Below are 23,034 nucleotides of genomic sequence, written 5' to 3'. Positions count from 1 at the left end.
GGAGTTCTCAAGTTCTCGCTCCAAATTACAGTTGACCAATAGATGTGTAAGATGTACACCCCCTTCTAAGACCTGCCCACCCCTTAAAAAATCCAGAAGCAAAACAAAAAAGCAGAGATATTTGCCATATATATTTACGTTCTGATATTTAATAATTTGCATGCTGTTTTCAAAATATTGATTAATTCTTTTGGCACAAACTTAACTCCATACATGTCACGTTTAAAAAAGTACGTAGGCATGACCAGCTCCTCTTTAACGCCATTAGCTTGGACCAAAAAATCTGAACCCTTCACAATAAGCACCTCAACTCTCATTGTTTCATCAGACTGCTGGAACGCTCCAGTCAAAGGCATTTTGTCACTTTTTATGTAAACTGTTCAATCATCTTCTCGATTAGCATGTTTGTTTTCACTGATATCAGTTGAATCACTCTAATGTCACTCTCCCCTCTTCCAAATGCTACCAGCACAGAGGCAAAACATCCACAATGTCGGACGTCAAACTCCACCATTCGTGGGAGTGTACAGCAGCAAAAAGTCTGTCCTAGTCGCCAGTGAGTGTTTGCATCCAGCTCACTGCATGTCTATATTTCATCTAAACAAGTGTTTCTCAGCACAGTCTTGGGGACCTAGACAGGCCACATATTTGCTCCCACTCAGCTCCCAACAGAAAGGGATGAGAAACATCCTTTGTGTGAAACATGGTTTAATATTGTAGGGAGGACAAGTGATTTTATCAGTTTGACACGCTTAATGTCGGCTATGCTGACCATCAATTATTTAGAGGAGGGACATCTGGGAAAACAATATGGGCTGATATCCTATATGCAGGATTTTATATTTAAGCCATAAATTTTTGTTTCTACTCATTTTTATTTTATTTCAGTTAATTAAATTTTGTTGTTTTACTTTCAGTTTAAGTTTTGTGTCTCACGCTTTTGCATTAATTTGTGATTAACAAAATTCTTTTATCATCATTTCGTTTCAGTTTGCACCACATAAATATCACATTTATTCTGATCTGGATCAGCAACAATTTAAATATTACCTTTGGTAAAGAAAGCAATTGCTTGTTTTTTTGTCTGATGACTTAACAGGATACAGTAATTAGTTATTTACAGGAACTGTGAACTATCGAAAGTAAGGGAGAGTGCAATAAAATGTGAAGAAGAGGGTACAGGCAGGGTGGAGTGGGTGGGGAAGAGTGGCAGGAGTGATGTGTGATAGAAGGGTGTCTGCAGGGGGGTGTCTTGTGTTTGTTTACATGCATATTTACCTTTGATCTGTAGGAAAAGTTTCCTCTCTGAAGTAGATTATGGGGTTCATTGACTTGTCACTCTTCATGGAAACACAGCTGGGTACAGGTGAGCCTGCTCTCTCCATCAGGACACTGTGGACAGCGAGAGGAAAATCCTCATTATATAAATATAATACATATAATGTGGACAGGGTCACATTAAATCTTCAGCTGTTTAGCTCTGCCTTCATGTACTTTTATATCCCATGAAGCTCATGATGCAAACAGGCTTGTTTACAATGAGTTTTAATGTGAAAAACATTGTCTCACTCAAATTAAGATTCCAGTATGAAAGGTTTAATATCACTGTTACAATCTCAGTTGCTAGACTTGGCTATTGTTGCTTTTGATTCTTGTTTATTGATTTATTTGTTTATATATTTATTGATTTGTTTATGCTCTACTTCATTATTTGTGACCATTTTGATAGGATGGATGATCTGTTTGTTGCGTCTAGTATAAATGAACTGGCTGACTGTGGAAGAAAAAGGAGGAGAAAGAAGATGCTGAGGTCTGTTAATTAATCTACACGTATTAACATGTTCCACACTGAGCCAGTCATAGCTAGGAACCCTTTCTGCTTTTATGTTATGGCCTGACTATAGACCAGAGCATGTGAGCGGAGCGGAGCGGTGAGAATTTCCGCTCCTCGCTCACGAGGCTGTTGGCTCCGCCCGCTCCTCCGCTCTAAATCGCACTAAGCCGCTCCGCTCAACACCGCTCCTCGCTCCACTAAAATGTCCTCCCGCTCCAGTCAAATCGCTCCACGCTCGCTCCAATTTAAAAGAGGGACAAATAATCTGCATGCCTAACAAATGTCACCTTAAACCGAAGCCTTAAACAGTATCATAAAGAAATTTGAGCAACGACAACATTGCCACTCAGAACATAAAATATTTATTTTTAAACAACATATAGGCAACAACGGACAGGTTTGGCAATGGCATTCCACACAAGAATAGACTTAAAATAAAGGAATCAGAGGGCTTAATAGCCTAAAGAATATACAGGCTAAGCATCCACGTCTTAACCTCCTGAGACCCTACGTCTCAGTTTAAGACTATTAATGTTTGGTTTTTATGATTATGAGGTCTACTAATCCCAAATAGCTAAAGGAAATAAAACATGCACACCAAACAAAAGCCCAGTACTCTGGAGGTTAAATTCCTCAATTTTTTTTTTCTGTTGATGCTGCTTCTGCGTCTCTCTATAAGATAAAATTTCACTGACAGCGTTACATGAAATTTAAAAAACCTATTAGACCTACTTTGAATGACAAAACTATTTGATTACCAATATTTACTTTATAGGCTTTTATACTTTTATTTACTTTATAGACTTGATATGCTACAACCATATAAAACTTGCTCACGTTTTGCTCTGGCTTCCACCTGTTCGCGTAGCACACTCTCATGTTTCTGAGAAAAGTGATTCCAAAGTGAATCTTTACTCACTGAAACAGTTTCACCACATTGTTGTTCTTGCTCTACATTATTGTCATCTATACGTTTGATAAGAATAGTACACTTGTATGATTTATCAGTTTCCTTTGTAAAATACTTTGCGAATTCCATCTTGGCCAATTTGTGTAACAATCTTGATAATTGTACAGATGAATTCTGGGTAGACTTGGGCACGCCTCATAGTCGTAGTGTGAGCGGGATCGGAGCGAAATTGGAACGAGACAGAGTAACCACTCTAGCCTTAATTCAAAAACCGCTTCGCGCTCTGACCAAATTCAGCCCGCTCCGCTCCTCGCTCACATGCTCTGATTCGCGACCTCATTCTTTCGGTCACTACCCACAGCTCATGACCATAGGTGAGGGTAGGAACGAAGATCGACTGGTAAATTGAGAGCTTTGCCTTTTGGCTCAGCTCCTTCTTCACCATGACACCCACGTACCCTCCAGGACCCTGCTGAGAGTATTGAGCTGATCCACTGTTCTACGGCCAGGGTAAAAACCACACTTCTCCTCCGGAATCCGAGGTTTGACAATCCGGCAGACCCTCCTCTCCAGGACCCCCGAATAGACCTTACCAGGGAAGCTGAGGAGTGTAATCCCCCTATAGTTGGGACACAATGTCCTGAGCTGAGGTCAGCAGTGCCCAATCCCCACTATAAACAGTGTTGATGCTGCACCGCTTTCCCACCCTGAGCCGCCAGATGGTGGACCAGAATCTCCTCAAAGCCGTCTGGAAGTTGTTCTCCATGGCCTCACCAAACTCCTCCCATTCCCGAGTTTTTGCCTCAGGGACCGCCAAAGCTGTGTTCTGCTTGGCCCACTGGTACTCATCAGCTGCCTCTGGAGTTCCACAGGCTAAATAGGCCTGATAGGACTCCTTCTTCAGCTTGACAGCATCCCTCAACACTGGTGTTTAGTTGGTTGGGGTGACCCACCAGAGGCGTCCATTAGGGGTCCATTCAAGCTCCTCCTCTCCTTCCATCACTGGAGTAGGAGCGATGTTCAGACAGTCTGGGACCTCCTCGGGAACAGGGACTGGGGAAGCAGGAGTTGGGACACGAACTGGGTCAGGAACTGGGATGGGCGGAGCCTGGGCCGGGACCTCGGGCGGAGCAGCAGGCGTGGACGCAGCAGGGGACTCGGGCGGTGCACGTCAGGCACAAGCAGAACAGGCACGGGCAGAACAGGTTGGTCAGGCAGCACAGGCGTCCCAAACAGATCTGGCCCCTTTAAGAGCCAGGCACATCCTAGTTAAGGAGTCTGCTGCTGATCCCAGTGCGTTAGCTGCAGGAAAGCACTCCAGGGCAGCGGAGGTGATCTCCTGTGCGAATACCGCGGGTTTAAAATTGGGAGGGGCTCCTCCCGAGACCCGGCAGGGAAAGAAACAGCGGCGATGGAGATCCCAGGAAGATTGTGGTACATCTCCTGCTATTGCGCTTCTTCCTTTTCTCGGTAGTCTGGGGTACTGCGGGCGGCTCCGATGGTGGATCCATCAACAGTCCGCTGTCCAAAGCCACCTGCTGCCTATTGGCCTCAGCCGCTACATCCCTGAGATACCCACAGAAACCTGCTATAACCTATAGCTTAAGGTGTCTTGATTACAGTACTACATTACCAGCCTGTTCAACTAATTTATGCACACCAGGAAATGTACTAAAAAGAGTTAAATTAGGTGATTGACTGAGACAACCAAAGAAATGTGCACTTTGGAGAGTGGGGTCAGGCAATCCCAGGGGGCTTTAGGGCCTTTGCTCAAGGAGCCAACAGTGAAGTCACTCTACTGACTCTGGGATTTGAACCAGCATCCTGCTGTCTAAGGGCACAGAATCCTAACCCTCTAAGCCAGGGCGCCTCCAGCACCATGTTTTTGTGCACAGATACCCCATAGCTGCGATGAGGATCTATAGTACAGGCTGTAGAGTAAAAATGAAGTATTATTGCTCTATTATTAATTAATGACAGGTCTGCATGGTGCGCAGGTGAGCAGATTCCCACCACAAACAGTGACTTTAAGTCAGACAGCAGGCAGAGTGGAATTTAAATGCGAACGTTAAGGTCACTTCAGATTTAATGCAACATTAACTCCCCAAAAAGGTACAAAATGCTTGGTGAATCACTCTGTGTGATTGTGAACTCCCAGAGGAACTACAAAGACGCCCAGATACAGCTTGATAAATGAGCTGAGGAGATATAGTGAGGAGTGTGACGGCCAGTAGAGGGAGCTCATCCACCATAATTACTGCTGACCCGGCTCTGTAGGCATGACTCGTTTGGTTCCGCACGTCCTATTCTGTGCCTTCAAACAGCACTGGCGTCCATCCCCAGACCAGTTTTGTTTTCCTTTCATCCCAGACACACACAACAGAAGCCTGGTTTGTTTGTCCACCGGTCTGGCCACCTCTGTTATTGTTGTGTTTTCGTTTGCGTCGTCCTGTTCCCACCCGTCCTTGTCCGTCCCCGAATAGGGATAGAAAGCACCCCAAATATCATTGAAAGGTTGAAGGTCATCTTCACTCAGGAATCAAAAATTATTTCTAATCGACTGCATAAAGGATAGAATAAGATAAATAGCAGATTCAGCAGAATGCCTATTTTAATGGATTTATTGCTAGTTTATTCCTGCCGCGGTGGCATGATTGGGCCTGGGGGGTCCTGGTCCCACCCAGATGGTCCCACCCCAGGCCCAGCAATTCAGCGTCTCATTAAGAGATACAGTAAGATAAACGATTGTGTCTGACAGATATGTGTGTGTGTGGTTAGATCAATCGGAGGAAAAGTGCAGTTGAAAGTCAAAAGTGTTTTCTTTCTTTGTCTTTGTTCATTTGGTCTTAGTAATGCCAAGGTTCATTTAAAAACTGATAAAAAATATGTATTTGAATTTGTAGTATGAGTTTGTCGCCAGCTGAATTATGGGACTGGCGAACCTGATTTTCTGCCAGCCCACCCAGGCTATGATTTCTGACTTCGCTGTGGTTTATATTGGCACAAGTTCATGAGATCAGCCTGGGAATCTGGATGCTTTGTTCCTGCGATAAACGGTGACCAGTTTTGCTCCGGCTGCCCATGTGACTGTAAAATGTCTTCCAGGGGACAAACTGTGCCAAATGTCCCAGACCTAGAAATCTGCTATCCATATATAGATGTCTCTTCCTTGCAATGCTGCGATCTGGGCACATGGTGGAGTTGGTCCCACTCTAATGCTCCCATGTGTGTCTGCCTGCAAAAGCAGTAGTGGAACATTAATTTGCTGCTTCTGGGTGATTTCTTTATTAAGTAACTACTGTTTATGGCACCCTGAGTGAAAAATAATTATTTATGTTGAGAAATGTTCAGAGACACTTCTTAAATCTTGTTTGATTCTGTCTCTTTCAGAGGTCATTAAATAGCATGAAACATTATATCTGGACCAGAATGGTCTAGTAGTATTTTAACATTTATTTCTACATAAATTTTAATGAACACAATCCAAATGATCAAATGACTGGTTTTGTTAATAGAGGGATTTTAGTGTGCCTTTTTAAAACTAAATTAAAAAGACAGAACTACCTGTTTTGGTTTTTCTTGTGCCCCGCAGGTGAATTAAAGTAAAAATTGAAAAATGATTTCACATTAAAATTCAACATTTGTCATCTAGGAGACAGAACATGAATTTCCAGTGAATGGAAGAGATTAAACAAGTGACATGTTCAAGTGACGTGAGGACTTTCCTTACTCTCCTCTGCTTAATGCCCATGGGGGGGAGGGGGGTCTGTGTAGGTTTATGCTCTGTCCTGATGGATATTCAACTTTCTGGTGAAACACGCCAGGTTTAGCATGTTAGCACATTAGCGTGTTAGCACCAGAGTGTGCCATTTGTAGTCAGATTACAGGGTAGTGTGATGAACTGTCTTTGTCGTTTCCCATAATGAAACCGCTTGCCGATGGCCCCTTCACTTCTCTTACTGCTGGTCCTCATGTCCATTTTTATAAAAGTCAAAAGGTAAAATGTACTTCATTTGTCTGAGGGGTAATTCTAGATTAACAGGGACATAATGATGAGAAATTTACTAGGTTTACCAAGGATTGACCCCAGGGCTACATGTAAAGCAGATGTGAAAACTGCTACACTATAGAACCAGCAAAGAATGTGTCCTTCATCCAACAGACTTTTAGAAAAGCCAGGCTTAATCTAGCCTGCAGGTTTTTCTAGCTTGTACTGAGCAAATCGACAACCCAGAATTTTCTCCTTTATGATACCAAGCCCGCCTCTTTGCTCCCGCTGTCCAATCAGTGCAGAGATGGGCGGGCCACTGTAGTTGACAGGAGAATGACAGGGGGACAGGCATGAACACGCAGGACCTCTGCTTAAATGGCTTACCCTGCCTAATCCTCTGAATGAACTCTGTCATGTGGAGAATCCACTTATTATGTATGCTGACAATTCATAAGAGTGTTTATCTATGTGTAGCACACTTGAATAATAACTCAGGCGCGCTTTCGGGTTTGTTTCTGTGCTTCTTTACTTTTGCTTTACTCTGCAAAAATATACAGGTTGCCGCGAGTATGTCTCCGTCCCGCTTCTCTCTTTTGCACAGCTATATTCTGCCTCGTTCAAAAACAACTGACCAAAAAATGCTCACTCACAGGACAGACTCCAACTAGCGGCAAAACTGAATAACAACGCCTGCATACGCAACACTGAAGCACCAATATATGAAAATAAACCAAACATAAAAGGACTATGTGCCAAAGCATCACTATACACGAATGACATAAATTATATCCATTTAACACAGAACAATAAAATAAAAGATGTAAGGGGGGGGGGGTGCCTCTTTCCAGGTCCTGTGACTGTCACTATCCTTACAAATGGACTGCATTTATATAGTGCTTTTTACTACTCTTACAAGTACCAAAGTGCTTTACAATCTATGCCTCACATTCACACCATGCATTTACACACTGGTGGTAGAGGCTGCCATGCAAGGCACCAACCAGCTCATTGGGAGTAATTTGGGGTTCAGTGTCTTGCTCAAGGACACTTTGATGGGATCAAGAGGAGCTGGGGTTTGAACCTGCAACCCTCTGGTTGCCAAACAGTAGCACTACCTCCTGCACCACCATCGCCCCACAAAGTGTTCTTGGCATGCTTTTTCATAATATCATAATGATTATGCTCTATGTTGTACAGTGCAAAATAATATTCCATATATAAGTTACACTTTGAGCAGCGCTGAAACAGGACATTAATAGGATAGAATAAGAAACCTTTATTGTCAGTGTACAGGTAGCAAATACAATGTACATACAAAAATATATAAAATATACATATACGGAGAGGGGAAAAGCCCCCCTCCCACACTCATCAGGATTATATTTCACTACATTTTAATCAAAGAGAAAAAGTCATTGTCTGTGTTTGTCCAGCTTGCCAAACCTTTAACATTTATTTTTGTCTATCATACGTCACACTTCAGACAGAGTAAAAAGGGTTATACTGGTTAAAAAGCAGAGATTTTGCCTTTTTGTCATGGAGAAGCAGCGGTATGTGACACTCTGATAAGGTAAAAATGATTCCTCCAGCACACAGTGAACTATCCCAGCATGCACAGGGACACTGAGGAGTTTCTATAATAAACCCAAAACCCTGGGCAGAGGGGTTCAGTGAATGAGGAGGTGAATCTGTACAGGAGGGTCAGTCCATCAGAGGAGACTCTGTAGAAGGACAGAGTACCAGCCGCCCAGTCCAGATACACTCCTACTCTGCGGGAGCCTGAGGGCTTTATGGGCATGACAGTCTGTTTATTATTGTGCCAGACAGAGTAACTGTCAGGAGAGCAGCACAGCATCCATGACTTGTCATTGGCTCCAAGCCGACAGTCAGCACTGTTTCCTTTCCTCCTGATTCCTTTATAAGTCACTCCTATCCAGGCTACAGATCCACTCCACTCAGCCTCCCAGTAACAGCGACCAGTCAGACTCTCTCTGCACAGAACTTGGTTCCAGCGGTGAAATCTCTCTGGATGATCAGGATATGGCTGCTTTGCCCCCCATGTCACCTTCCTGTTCCCCTCTGACAGAGACAGGCGTCTGTGTGCTGTGTTGGGGTCCAGCGTCAGCTGGCAGGAGTCTGTAGGCAAGAGGAAGAGCGATTAATCCCATCACGAAGCCCAGCATCTCCATCATTATCACTGTCACACCTCACACACTCACTAACACAGAACTCGCTCCAATACACACATTTTATTCCCAAAATACTCATGTAGCCGCCCGAGTCTGCGGCGCTCCGGCTGCCCCCTGTGCTGAGAGACACGCCGCGCTGAGAGACTCGCTGGGGACCGAACTGCACTTTAGCCTGCGCTCTATTATTCTGTACGATACACAAAATATAAAAACGAAGCAGGAATTCAAGTATGTGAAACACCTCAGGAAATGTCGGATGCCCGCGCGACGCCGGCAGGAAGATGCGCGTGATGCTGCGCGTGTTAAACTAATATGCTTAATTACAGGTAAATAAAACTATAAACAGCATTCATTAAACATGTTAAACATAGAATTGTACCCAAAGAGTACCACTAAATGTTAGTTTGTCTTTACTTCAAACCAATTCAATTCTTTTTATTGTCATGTGTACAAGTATGAGTACCGTGTACAATGAAATGCTTGCTTGCATGTGCTCCTGCAGACAGTGAACATAGACAACAAGACGGCTAGACAACAGGACGACAAGTGAATGTAATGATGAAGTGAATTATAAATAAGTAAATAAATAAGACCAGAATCCAGGGAATAAATAGAGACAGAGACAGAAATATACACTCACCTAAAGGATTATTAGGAACACCATACTAATACGGTGTTTGACCCCTTTCGCCTTCAGAACTGCCTTAATTCTACGTGGCATTGATTCAACAAGGTGCTGAAAGCATTCTTTAGAAATGTTGGCCCATATTGATAGGATAGCATCTTGCAGTTGATGGAGATTTGTGGGATGCACATCCACCACATCCCAAAGATGCTCTATTGGGTTGAGATCTGGTGACTGTGGGGGCCATTGTAGTACAGTGAACTCATTGTCATGTTCAAGAAACCAATTTGAAATGATTCGAGCTTTGTGACATGGTGCATTATCCTGCTGGAAGTAGCCATCAGAGGATGGGTACATGGTGGTCATAAAGGGATGGACATGGTCAGAAACAATGCTCTGGTAGGCCGTGGCATTTAAACGATGCCCAATTGGCACTAAGGAGCCTAAAGTGTGCCAAGAAAACATCCCCCACACCATTACACCACCACCACCAGCCTGCACAGTGGTAACAAGGCATGATGGATCCATGTTCTCATTCTGTTTACGCCAAATTCTGACTCTACCATTTGAATGTCTCAACAGAAATCGAGACTCATCAGACCAGGCAACATTTTTCCAGTCTTCAACTGCCCAATTTTGGTGAGCTCGTGCAAATTGTAGCCTGTTTTTCCTATTTGTAGTGGAGATGAGTGGTACCCGGTACCCGGTACTTCTGCTGGTTGTGCGTGTTGTGGCTTCACAAATGATTTGCTGCATACCTCGGTTGTAATGAGTGGTTATTTCAGTCAAAGTTGCTCTTCTATCAGCTTGAATCAGTCGGCCCATTCTCCTCTGACCTCTAGCATCAACAAGGCATTTTCGCCCACAGGACTGCCGCATACTGGATGTTTTTCCCTTTGCACACCATTCTTTGTAAACCCTAGAAATGGTTGTGCGTGAAAATCCCAGTAACTGAGCAGATTGTGAAATACTCAGACCGGCCCGTCTGGCACCAACAACCATGCCACGCTCAAAATTGCTTAAATCACCTTTCTCTCCCATTCTGACATTCAGTTTGGAGTTCAGGAGATTGTCTTGACCAGGACCACACCCCTAAATGCATTGAAGCAACTGCCATGTGATTGGTTGATTAGATAATTGCATTAATGAGAAATTGAACAGGTGTTCCTAATAATCCTTTAGGTGAGTGTATGTGTGGGTAGCAGTGGAGGTGACACAAGGTTACTGATCGTTCATGAGTCTGATTGCAGTTGAGTAGAAACTGTTCCTGAACCTGGAGGTGCGCGTCCGAATGGACTGTAGTCGCTCACCAGATGGGAGGAGAGTGAAAAGTGACAGTGCAGGGTGGCTGGGGTCCCGTCTGATACGGTTCACTTTCCTGAGACAGTGTGTAGTGTGGATGTCGTGGATCGCAGGGAGCTGTGTGCCCGTGATCTTCTGTGCTGAGTTCACCACACGCTGCAGAGCTCTGTTGTCCTGAACTGAGCAGCTGCTGTACCAGGATGGATTCCACAGTACACCTGCAGAATCTGCACAGGGTTGTGGGGGACATCCGGGCTTTCCTCAGACTCCTGAGGAAGTAGAGGCGTTGTTGTACTTTCTTACCCAAACCTAAAGCTGCTGACCTGCTCCACAGCCTCACCTCCGATGTAGATGGGGTGGTGCTCTGTTGCCTGTTTGCGGAAATCCACAATCATCTCATTAGTTTTGTTGACGTTGAGGGTGAGGTTGTTGTCCTGACACCATTCTTCCAGGAGTCTGACCTCCTCCCTATAGGCCGTCTCATCGTCCTCGCTGATCAGACCTATTACGGCGGTATCGTCAGCAAACTTAAGGATGGTGTTGGAGCTGTACTTAGCTACACACTCATGGGTGTAGAGAGAGTGAAGCAGGGGGCTCAGCACACTGCCCTGCGGGGTGCCAGTGCTGATGGTGATGATGGAGGAGGTTTTTCCACCAATACACACTGGCTGAGGTCTGTCGGTGAGGAAATCCAGTACCCAGTTGCACAGTGAAGAGCTAAGCCCCAGATCCAGGAGTTTAGTGATGAGCTGGGATGGAATGACAGTGTTAAATGCAGAGCTGTAGTCCACAAACAGCAGCCTGGAATAACAGTTCATGTTTTCCAGATGGGACAGGGTGGTGTGGAGTGTTATGGAGAGGGCATCCTCCGTGGACCCGTTGCTACGATAGGCAAACTGGAGGGGGTCCAGACTGTCAGGCATGATGTCCTTGATGTGTTCTAGTACCAGCCTCTCGAAGCACTTCATGGCTATGGGAGTAAGTGCTACTGGGTGGTAATCATTAAGGCAGTCTATTTTATTTTTCTTAAATGCCTCAGCTTAGACGGGCTGATCCGGGTTCTGGCAGTAGCAGGCACGCTAGCCTTTAGAGGCATGGGAATTTTTTAAAAGCACATTATTGCAAGTGCAAGAGGACTTCATACCTGTTTCCAGCAAGAATAAATCTAGGAAATTGCAACCTAGGTGGTTTACTAAGGAAATAAAGTGTAAAGTAAGGAGGAAAAGGGCTTTGTTCCAGAAATGGAAAATAACTGATGATGACGGAATAAAGCAAGAGTATCTAAATCTACAGGCTGAATTAAAAAATGACATTAGATGAGCTAAAAGGAATGTCGAAAAGAAGATCGCATTGGAGGCTAAGGATGACGTTAAAAGTTTCTTCCAGTATTTTAAATCTAAAAGAGCTCTAAAAGCTGAAATTACTAATCTGCAGGATAGTAAGGGTCTTATAATTGAAAACGACATTGATATAGTAAATGAGTTCAATGATAGTTTTGCACGGGTATTCACTGTTGAGGACACTAGTAACTTACCAGTTCTTATTACTAATCCAACATCGTCTATAACTAATATATATATAACTGAAGCAGATGTTTTGCAAAGCCTAGCTAAGATCAAAATAAATAAATCACAGGGCCCTGATGGCATCTTACCTATAGTGTTAAAAGAGATGAGGGATATTATTTGCCGACCGTTAACTTTACTGTTTCAAAAATCCTTATCTGAAGGTGTGGTACCTTCTGATTGGAAGCATGCCAACATAACGCCCATTTTCAAAAAAGGGGATAGAAGTAATTTGTCAAACTATAGGCCAATCAGTCTAACTTGTATAATTGGTAAAGTTATGGAGGCTATAATCAAAGAGAAAATGGTAGATTACCTGGACTCAAATAACATTTTGAGGGATAGCCAGCATGGATTTAGGAGAGGTAGATCCTGTTTAACAAATCTGTTGGAGTTTTTTGAGGAAGCTACTTAGGAAGTTGATGATAAGAAGGCCTATGATGTCATCTACTTAGATTTCCAAAAGGCTTTTGACGTTGTCCCCCACAAGAGGCTCTCAATTAAACTCAAAGCGACAGGTATTTTAGGAACTGTAGTGACCTGGATTGATTGAGTGTTGTCTTTTATGCTGTGGTCTGTTGGGGCTGTAACATGAAAGCAGCAGACAGGAACAGACTGAATAAGGTAATTAAAAGGGCCGGATCTGTACTGGGCGTGGATCTGGACTCTGTTGATGTTGTGGCAAGGAGGAGGATCCTGTCCAAAACACGCACAATCCTGAACAGTCCTTCTCACCCGCTATATAGAGTTCTCTCCGATCAAAGGAGCAATTTCTGCCAGAGACTGATTATGACCAGGTGTTCTACAGAGCGCCACAGGAGATCTTTTCTCCCAATGGCCATTAAAATATATAACTCTTCTTTGTAATGTTGTCAGTACGGGACTTGAACTATGTGTAGTTCCTGCTCAATAATAATATTTTACAGCACTACTGTTAACTAATGTTCCATGTGCAATATCTGACTATTACATTTGTGCAATATTTCTCCTTATCTACACGGCATTTCTAGTGCATCACTAAACATGTGTGCTATATTTAATTTAATTTTATTATATTTTACTTCTACTTATTGGTATTTTTCTTTAAATTTTTATATCTATATTTTTCCATTCTAATACTTTTTCCTATACTATTTCTTTTTTTTTCCTTTCTTCCCAGTAAATTAATCAGAGCAACTGTATAACCAAGACAAAGCAATTTCCCTTTGGGATTAATAAAGTTCTTTGAATCTTGAATCTTGAACTGGTTAACGGATAGGAAGCAGCGAGTAGTTATAAGAGGCACAATGTCACAGTGGGCCTGCGTTCATAGTGGGGTACCGCAGGGTTCAATTTTAGGACCACTATTGTTCCTAATTTACATAAATGATATAGACACCAATATATACAGTAAACTGGTGAAATTTGCAGATGACACCAAGGTGGGTGGTGTAGCAGATACTGAACTAGCGGCTCAGCAGCTACAGCGGGATCTTAATTTAATTAGTGACTGGGCTGACACCTGGCAGATGAAATTTAACATAGACAAATGTAAGGTACTCCATGTAGGGAGCAGAAATATAAAGTACAGGTATTTTATGGGACCTACTGAAATAAAGGTAGCTGATTATGAGAAAGACCTTGGTGTGTATGTTGATGCTTCCATGTCCCATTCTCGCCAGTGCGGGGAAGCAATAAAAAAGGCCAATAGGATGTTGGGGTATATCTCCAGGTGTGTGGAGTTTAAGTCAAGGGAGGTAATGCTAAGATTATACAATTCCTTGGTGAGACCTCACCTAGAATATTGTGTGCAGGTTTGGTCACCATATCTTAAAAAGGACATAGCGGCCTTAGAAAAGGTGCAGCGTAGGGCCACAAGAATGATTCCTGGTCTTAGAGGAATGTCATACGAGGAAAGGTTAGTTGAGCTAAATCTGTTCAGCCTCAAGCAAAGGAGACTGAGGGGGGACATGATCCAGGTCTATAAGATTCTAACAGGTTTGGATGCTGTTCAACCGAATAGTTACTTCAGCATTAATTCAAATACAAGAACTCGTGGCCATAGGTGGAAATTAGCGGGAGAACATTTCAAACTGAATTTAAGGAAGCACTTCTTTACACAGCGTGTAGTCAGAGTATGGAATAGTCTTCCTGATAACGTAGTGCAAGCTGAATCCTTGGGTTCCTTTAAATCAGAGCTAGATAAGATTTTAACAACTCTGAGCTATTAGTTAAGTTCTCCCCAAGCGAGCTCGATGGGCCGAATGGCCTCCTCTTGTTTGTATAGTTCTTATGTTCTTATCTTCTTATGTCTTTTTTCTTCCATCTGAACTGTTGGATGCGCAGTTCTTAAGTGTCTGTGAAGGTTGTTTGTGGATCCTGCTTGAAATGACAGCTTCATCTTGAAAATTGTGCATTCTGCCTTTGAGCTATCATAGCTATTACATGTCGACTAGTGTGTACTTTTGCTGAACTTGTAAGGCATAGTCGTCGAATAGGTGCGCCAACAACGCCAATTAGTGCGGCCAAGTCGTCGACTAGTGGACCGTTATTAGAGCTTACAAGTTTACAAGTAAAAAGAAATATGTGTCACTGGGTAACTTCTAAGGCAATAAAGAACCCTACTAGTGGAAGTAGTGGACATTTTGAGCCTCACTGGTGTATCTAATAAGGGCAAAATGACTCTCACTAGTGTCACTAGTGAACAATTACCCCTAACTAGTGTAACTAGTAAGGTCAAAATGCCCTCATTTGGTGCAACTAGTGGACATTTTGTCCTTTACTAGTGTCACTAGTGGACATTTTGTCCTTTACTAGTGTCACTAGTGGACATTTTTGCACTCACTAGTTAACATGTAAGCTGCAACATAATGTCACTAGTGTCACTAGTAGATCGCATGCAAATGATGCAGGCAGGACAAGGATTTTGATTGGTCAGAATTCAAATGTGGCACTGGAAAGCCTTAAAGGATCCGCGCTGAATTTTGATAAACTGTATAGCGTCAGTCTTTTGTGGTACAATAGCATTTTGAAAGCATGCCGTGACCAAAGTGTTATGTCTGATTAAATGTTGATTCACTAGACCAAATTGTATCTAAAGGCAGCTTTAGGCCTGACTATTGACAGTGAATAAAATAATCCTATATCATGTAGGCTATCGGGTCCTTGAGTTGAGTAATGCTGTAAGTGAGACACAAGGGTAATATTTTGTTTTATGTGCCTGATTTACTGCGCCCTCACTGAGTTTAGACCACTGATCAAGGAGTCTTTCTCCTGTTTCTCCTGATAAATGACTCTGACGTCTCTCCACACTTAGCCTTTCTACCCCAAAGGAAATATTACACTGTTAGAAAGTTGATGGTTGTTATAATGGATAGATACAACTAAAACTGTTGGATGCTGCTGTTTTGCACGTTGTAATTTTTTTTAATTTTTATTCGTTATTTATGTTATTTGACTGTTATTGATAGATCAAAGACAAAAATTTCCCACATATAAAATGTTCAGTACACATGATGTTTTTACTTTTAATCTTCTATGCCAAACATAATGTAAAATTATGGTATTAAGGAAATTATAAGGTTTAGTACACATATCAATCATGGGTCAAAACAGCACTGAATCTGGCTGAAGCAGAAGTGATAAAACGAAGAGCCGTTTGGGAGCCGGAAGAACCGACTCTTCTTGGTGAGCTGAGCCAAATGATCCGACTCACTAAAAAGGACCGAAACTCCCATCACTAGCGCAGACTGAGACAGTACAGTCATTGCATGCATAAGAAGAACACATGTGAAGGATATTTTGTAAAGATGCACAACTATACCAGAATGTATTAAACCCTGTTACACTCTCTACCATTTTTATTTAAGAAAGCTGTCATCTTTAAAATCAAACCAGTCTATAAAAAAAAGAAAAAAAACACAGACGCAATTATTGTGTGAGTGCTATCATAAAGTAGTGATGATGGATTAAGAATAAAAACATGCAAACAAACTTACATTTCTGGATCCCTGATCTGTTCCTGCACTCTCCACTGTGATCCACACTATAGCAGAAGCAGAATGACATCGTACTGCTGTATCCATTTATTTAATTGTTGTATTTTCTCCACATACCCGAGTCCATAGCAGGTGCAGACATACATTCTGTACTCACTTCAGTTTCTCCAGTTTACAGCTGGGATCCTCCAGTAGAGCAGAGAGCAGCTTCACTCCTGAGTATCTTGGGTGATTGTACCTCAGGTCCAGCTCTCTCAGGTGTGAGGGGTTTGACCTCAGAGCTGAAGCCAGGGAAGAACAGCCTTCTTCTGTGACTCTACAGCCTGACAGCCTGCAGAGAGACAGGCAATATCTCTCCAATAGATAAAAACACCTCACCACTATGAGTATTACTTTTAAGTAAATGTAATGACTTTAATAAAGATTTCAATAATTAAAGATTACAGTGTGGAATACCCAGCAAAACTGACCTCAGTATCTCCAGTTTACAATGTGAATCCCCCAGTCCAACAGAGAGCAGCTTCACCCCTGAATCCTGCAGGTCATTGTCACTCAGGTCCAGCTCTCTCAGGTGTGAGGGGTTTGACCTCAGAGCAGAAGCCAGGGAAGAACAGCCTTCTTCTGTGACTCTACAGCCTGACAGCCTGCAGAGAGACAGACAATATCTCTCCAATAGATTAAAACACCTCACCGCTATGAGTATTACTTTAAAGTAAATGTAATGACCACGCCCGAGGAGAGGGGGGTGCAGCCAGTACATCGCTCCGGGGCCCATGAAGCCCAACATGTCCCATTATTTTCATTATACAGTGATCCCCAGCTGTATTGCGGATTTTTCTGTGGAACATGTGTAATTTTGTATCGCGGAAATCTGAGGTTTATATAGTGATAGTTTTTCATGGGTTTTTGACAACTTTTTACGTTGAAATAAGTATTTTTCTATACTAAACTATTAATAACAACAATGTATTACTGTAATTGTAACATATATATACCTGTACTGTATATAAATAAAAATGGAGTAAAAATACATCCTACCTGTAGTGTACTTTGCAGCCTATTCATAACAAAGCATACAGTTTTTAGCGGACACTATACGTATGCTAGACAAGAGTTCGTTAGAGCAATACATATTATAATTTATAAGTATAACTAAATATACATATATATTACATATTTATTATTATTATTATTATTATATTACTCATATCCTTAGCCCGACATCCACATATCATATGTGTTTACAAAGTGTGTTTTAATAAGTTTACATGTGTTTAAAGTGTGTGGGAGGGGAATTCTAAGCATATATATATATATATATATATATATATATATATATATATACATACATACAGTGGTACCTCGGTTCTCGAACTCACTAGAACTCGAATTTCTTGAAAGTCGAACAAACCAGTTTGACCTTGAACTCGATCTGAATTTGAACCGTGAGCGCTGACCTATAATAAATTGTACGCGCCAGGAAGTGAGTCATACTACAATGCACAAACTGGAACCGCCTTCGTCACGACACACCTTTGCCCTTATTGGCTGAAGAGTTTAGTTACACGCATGACGTTTGTATCCCAGGCAGTTCCGATGCGTAATCTGCTATTTCTCCCGAATATCACGTAAAGCAGTGAGAACTGGTTTTCAGTTAATTTACCTGGTAAAATAAAGTTTAAATAAATGACATAAATGCTCTAATAGTACACGTAAGTTAGTGGTTTATTTATTGTTTGTTACTGTAATGTTGCGCTGCTTTATTTGGTTAATCGTCCAGTCTGTGAAGAAGGCATTCAAGAATCGCATTGTAGTATGACTCATTTCCTGGCGCGTACAATTTATATTAGGTCAGCGTTCACGGTTCGACTTCTCGTATAAAGATCGAGTTCTAAGTCAAACTCTGGTTTGTTCGACTTTGAAGAAATTCGAGTTCTACTGAGTTTGAAAACCGAGGTACCACTGCATGTATATATAGTTTATTTATATGGTCTTTCTATATCATGGATTTTCACCTTTCGCTGATGGGTCTGGAACGTAACTTCCGCGATAGGCAGGGGATCACTGTAATTTGAACATTTATTTATTTAATTAATTTCATTAAGAGTCCAAAACACTACAGTGCTATGGACCCTTATTGTTTTTCTTAGGAGTATTTATTATTTTTCTGCCATAAAACTGAATGTGCAGCCTAAACCGTAAGACCAAGGCCAACCAAATTTGGCAGGAAGATGTCAGTTCCTACCCACGACTCAGACCCTCTGATCCAAGTCTGTCAACCAGATGGGGGTGCTATCGTGTCCGCCCAGCACATTTTGGTCAATATCTCCTGTCCTGTTAGTTCTACAATTGAAATTCTTTTTTCTACAGATGCAGGCAGATATTACCTACAACTTTCAGAGTGAAACTATTAGGCTCCGCCTACTTAGATTTTTTGCTAATTTGCATAATTTGCTAAACTTACTTCTGCCTTAAAGTCCTACACTATTCGACCAAATCAGACAAATGAGGTGTCAAACCGACCAGTCCTCTGAGCTGATCAAAAGATATCCAAGAAAGTCTGACATTTGTCTATTTTATGGCCACTAGCCACGCCCAAATCCCACCTAAATTTGGTCTGTTTCAGTCTGACTGCTATAACTTCTCCCTACCTTAGCCTACCCTAACCAAACTTACAATCCTACCTCCCTGCTACATTCTGGGGACACCATACAAAGTAGCCCGCATTTAGTCAATAGGGGGCGCTACAAATACCTAATTTCAATATCTCCTGAACTGCTTGGCCTATCCAAGTGAAATTTGGCACATGTGTATTATGGCCAAGCCTGAGGTGAGACCCATAATATGACAGTCATAAGTCATATAATAGTGGCCATAATTAGCCAATGAAAATCAAGCTTGCATTTGACAGGCCTAGCAATCACCAATCTCAACTAAATGTAGAATGTCTATGTATCTTCAGACCGTGACCTCACCCTGGTAAGGGCACCACAGTCTGCCAGATGGGGGCACTACAGCGACAACTTTTGCATTTCTTTCAAATCAAGAGATGGTCCTTATATATAATTATTTAAAAAATCCTAAACTTTCCATGAGGTACGGCCACTAGCCACACCCAAACCATACAGGTGCCACGCCCATTTCAATCAGACAGTTATATCTCAGGCCTGCTTCAGCCAATCATCACAAAACTTGAATATATCCTGTAGGACAGTACTGGGGAAGGGCCCTCCAAATTAGGTGCCGATCGGTCAAACGGGGGCGCTACAGCAATATAACATGTCTGTATAAACCTGGAAAATCAGTTCAACTTACATTTTTCTCATTCTTGATCAGGTGACATATTACTGGTAAAAATCCTTTGTACTGCAAGTTCTGTGAGACATGCCAAATCAATATATATGCAATGTCCCATGATAGTCATTTGCATTCCCTTGTGATGTTTAAAAACTTAATAAATAACATATTCCTATAACTACTACAATGTCCAGCCCAAGTAGGTCATTCTGATAGTAGATTGATCAGGACACTGCCCTTATGGATGATTCATAAAAATAACTTGACCTTTCTGTACAGTATGGCCACCAGCCACACCCAACCTGCACCATTTCCATGCTCATTTCAATCAACCACCTTAATCTCAGCCATGCTTCAGCCAATCCTCACCAAATTTGACCCACTAATGTAGCACTGAACAGACCCTCCAACTTTGGTGCTGATCGGTCAAATGGGGGCCCTACAGCCACTGTCCATATACGTCTAAGACCCACCTTAGCAAATTCAGCTGAAATGTCCTTCTTTCTCATAAAACCTTCAAAGAATTGTTACCTTTCCCTTCACCTGAGTCCATATTTTTAATTTCCTTTCATTTTTCACCCATTTGCCTCATACAACATTATCAGACTTCATTTGCACATGAGAAGGCCTGAAAGTATTGAATACCATTCATCATATGGAGCGCTGACTCCACCTGCTGGTCGCACCATTTCCATGCCCATTTCATTCAAACAGCTATATATCTGGCACACTTCATCCAATCCTCACAAAATTTGACCCACTAATTTGCACTGGCCCATAGACGGACCCTCCACCTTTTGTGCTGATTGGTCAAACGGGGGCACTACGGCCACTGTTTAAATATGTCTAAGACTGACCTTGGCTAATGCAGCTGAAATTACCTTATTTCTCATCAAACATTCAAAGATTAATCACCTTTCCCTTCATCTGAGTCTATATTTTTAAATTGCTGTCATTTTCCTGTCATTTGACTTTTAGAAATGTATCAAACTTCAGTGATACTTCAGGCTCTGTACACTGCAGCAATTTTTCCAACAGCTAGTCACCACATTTCCCTTCTGTTTCTCATCTACCCCTTTTCCTTTATCCTAACTTGATAACATTTCTACTGTAATGTACAAATGTCAGGTCTCATCCTATCATAGTAGTTTTTCCTACTTTCTGACTATTTAAATGCATTGGCCATCAGTTACAGTCTGTACTTCATTTCCCATCATTAGTGAACTACTAATTTTATGCCATTCACTCCATTCCTCTCCATTGCTTCTGTCCGATAGCTTTTTTAAAATTCTGCAAGTCTGTTTAGTTTCAAAATTAAAAAGGCACGTGTGTCACAGGGTACTTGGCAGCGGTCAATGCACAAAAACTTGTGAAAGTGACTATCAACGAGTGTTCTCACCTGTTCATATTACGTGTGTAAAATTTTGTTAGGTGTGTAAAAGGGCCCACACACCTTCTTTGTACTGGGGCCCGGATTTTCTCTCGGCGGCCCTGGTAATGACTCCAATAAAGATTTCAATTATTAAAGATTACAGTGTGGAAAACCCAGTAATACTGACCTCAGTATCTCCAGTGTACAGTGTGAATCCCCCAGTACAGCAGAGAGCAGCTTCACCCCTGAATCCTGCAGGTCATTGTCACTCAGGTCCAGCTCTCTCAGCTGAGAGGAGTTTGATCTGAGAGCTGAAGCCAACACTTCACAGCATGTCTCTGTGAGATTACAGCTGTTCAGGCTGTAAAAGGAAACATCTTAAGATAAAAATACATACACCACAGACAGGTATATCAAATAAAATATCAAAATAAACATTTTTATTTAAAAATACAATAAGCGATGCTGCATATACTTCAAAAGGAACTCGACAATCCTCTGATGTTCCTCATGTTTCCCGTCATGAAGAATACAGTGAATACTTTCAATTCAAAGCAGAAATACCATGAAAAGTTTAGTGGATCAGGACTGGATCAATGTGCACAGATGAATAGATTTTGGTACAATACAGCTTCTCCAGTGAGTTTACTGTGTATTTTCACTATTTGCTGTACATTTTCATAAGTCATACATTCCCAAATCCTGTTCTCTTTTGTCTTACAGAGCCAGTTTGAATAAGGGCATGAGAGTGAATATGCTCTAAAATCCATTCATTAACTGGGATATTTAAATATATCAGTTATTTTGTTGTTTCCTTGTCCTAGTCAGAAACACAAAAACAGTGGTACCTCAGAATTCGAACTTAATCCGTTGAGAATTTGGGTTCGAATCCTAAAAAGTTAGAGTTCTGTTCGAATTTTCCCCATAAAAATAATGGAAAACCAATTAATTGGTTCCCGCCCCAAAAAATTACACCTAAATATGTTTTTTTAGCATTTAAACACAAAATGAACAGGATAAGACAAGAGCATTTTTTTAATGGCTTCCAAAACGATAAAGAATGTGCCCCAACACTACCCCTGTCCTGCACCAATCGTCTGCTCCTTCCGTGTGACACGCCCCCTCGTTAACCTCGTGTGGAATCCTAGTGTGATCAGCTGTTCCTGGTTGTTGTCATCAGTCCTCTTTATTTAGTCCACGTTTCAGTTTGTTTCCCCTGTCTGGTCTTTGTAATATCAATTAAACCCCGTGTTTCCCGATCACTTGAGTCCTGTCCCTGGTTCCCCGGTCCCAGCTCGGCAGATCGTGACAACCCCAAGCGATGCCCCAACACTGCGCCAACACTAGACTATGCCATGCGGTCCATTGTTTATTTTTATTATTACTCTGTATTCATTAATTGATTCATAAATCACAAACTTTTAGGTTCTAACATTTGTACAACTATTGCATAACTTTTTGGTGAGCAGCGGCTACCAAAATGATATAAAGTATAGTGTATTACCTGATACAGTATTTTCAATAAAAAAAGCACTATCACCAACAAAAGACGCGAATGTGAGGCTGAGACTGAAGCGTTACCCTTTGTTTCCGCTGAGAGACATGCCACATGACTGTAGTTTTTACTTGAGACTTTCCAGTTGAGACCAAACTGCTGTTTAATGATCTTACAGGGTGAGTTAGCCTGAGACACTGTAATATATGAATAAGTATTTTTATAAAGTTCTGAGCAGCGCTGGGGCTCAGTGATCAGCACTACAACCGACCCAGGGGTTCTAGGGTTTTGGGTTCAGTTCCTACATGGGATATGTGTGTGTGTGTGTTCATGTGGGATTTGAATGTCAAGAAGCTTAGGTTTTTTTTCTATTATGTTTTTATATGACTTTTGAATGGCTGACAACATGACTGAAATCCTTATTTTCCATTTTGCAGTACCTGTGAACCTGTTAAATTTCCAAAACACTAATCAGAC

At 41.9% G+C, this 23,034-nt stretch overlaps 1 protein-coding gene and 1 long non-coding RNA gene across 2 annotated transcripts in view; one reads left to right on the top strand and one right to left on the bottom strand.

The window, feature by feature from the left end:
• Window positions 1-23,034, bottom strand: part of LOC111844580 (NACHT, LRR and PYD domains-containing protein 3-like) — a 137,809-nt gene that overhangs the window by 15,195 nt on the left and 99,580 nt on the right. Inside the window, exons 9-10 of the mRNA XM_072711614.1 lie at window positions 16,864-17,037; window positions 16,551-16,724 (exon numbers count right to left, since the gene is read on the bottom strand). Of these exons, the coding sequence (XP_072567715.1) occupies window positions 16,551-16,724; window positions 16,864-17,037 (348 nt within the window). The remainder of the gene's footprint in view (window positions 1-16,550; window positions 16,725-16,863; window positions 17,038-23,034) is intronic.
• The window catches only part of LOC140588944 (uncharacterized), a 212,645-nt gene that overhangs the window by 91,631 nt on the left and 97,980 nt on the right, over window positions 1-23,034 (top strand). The window lies entirely within an intron of this gene.

The sequence above is a fragment of the Paramormyrops kingsleyae genome, chromosome 4, assembly GCF_048594095.1.
Source record: "Paramormyrops kingsleyae isolate MSU_618 chromosome 4, PKINGS_0.4, whole genome shotgun sequence".
Taxonomy (NCBI): Eukaryota; Metazoa; Chordata; class Actinopteri; order Osteoglossiformes; family Mormyridae; genus Paramormyrops; species Paramormyrops kingsleyae.
The sequence above is the reverse complement of the archived record's forward strand: the minus strand, read 5'-3'. Positions and strand labels throughout refer to the sequence as shown.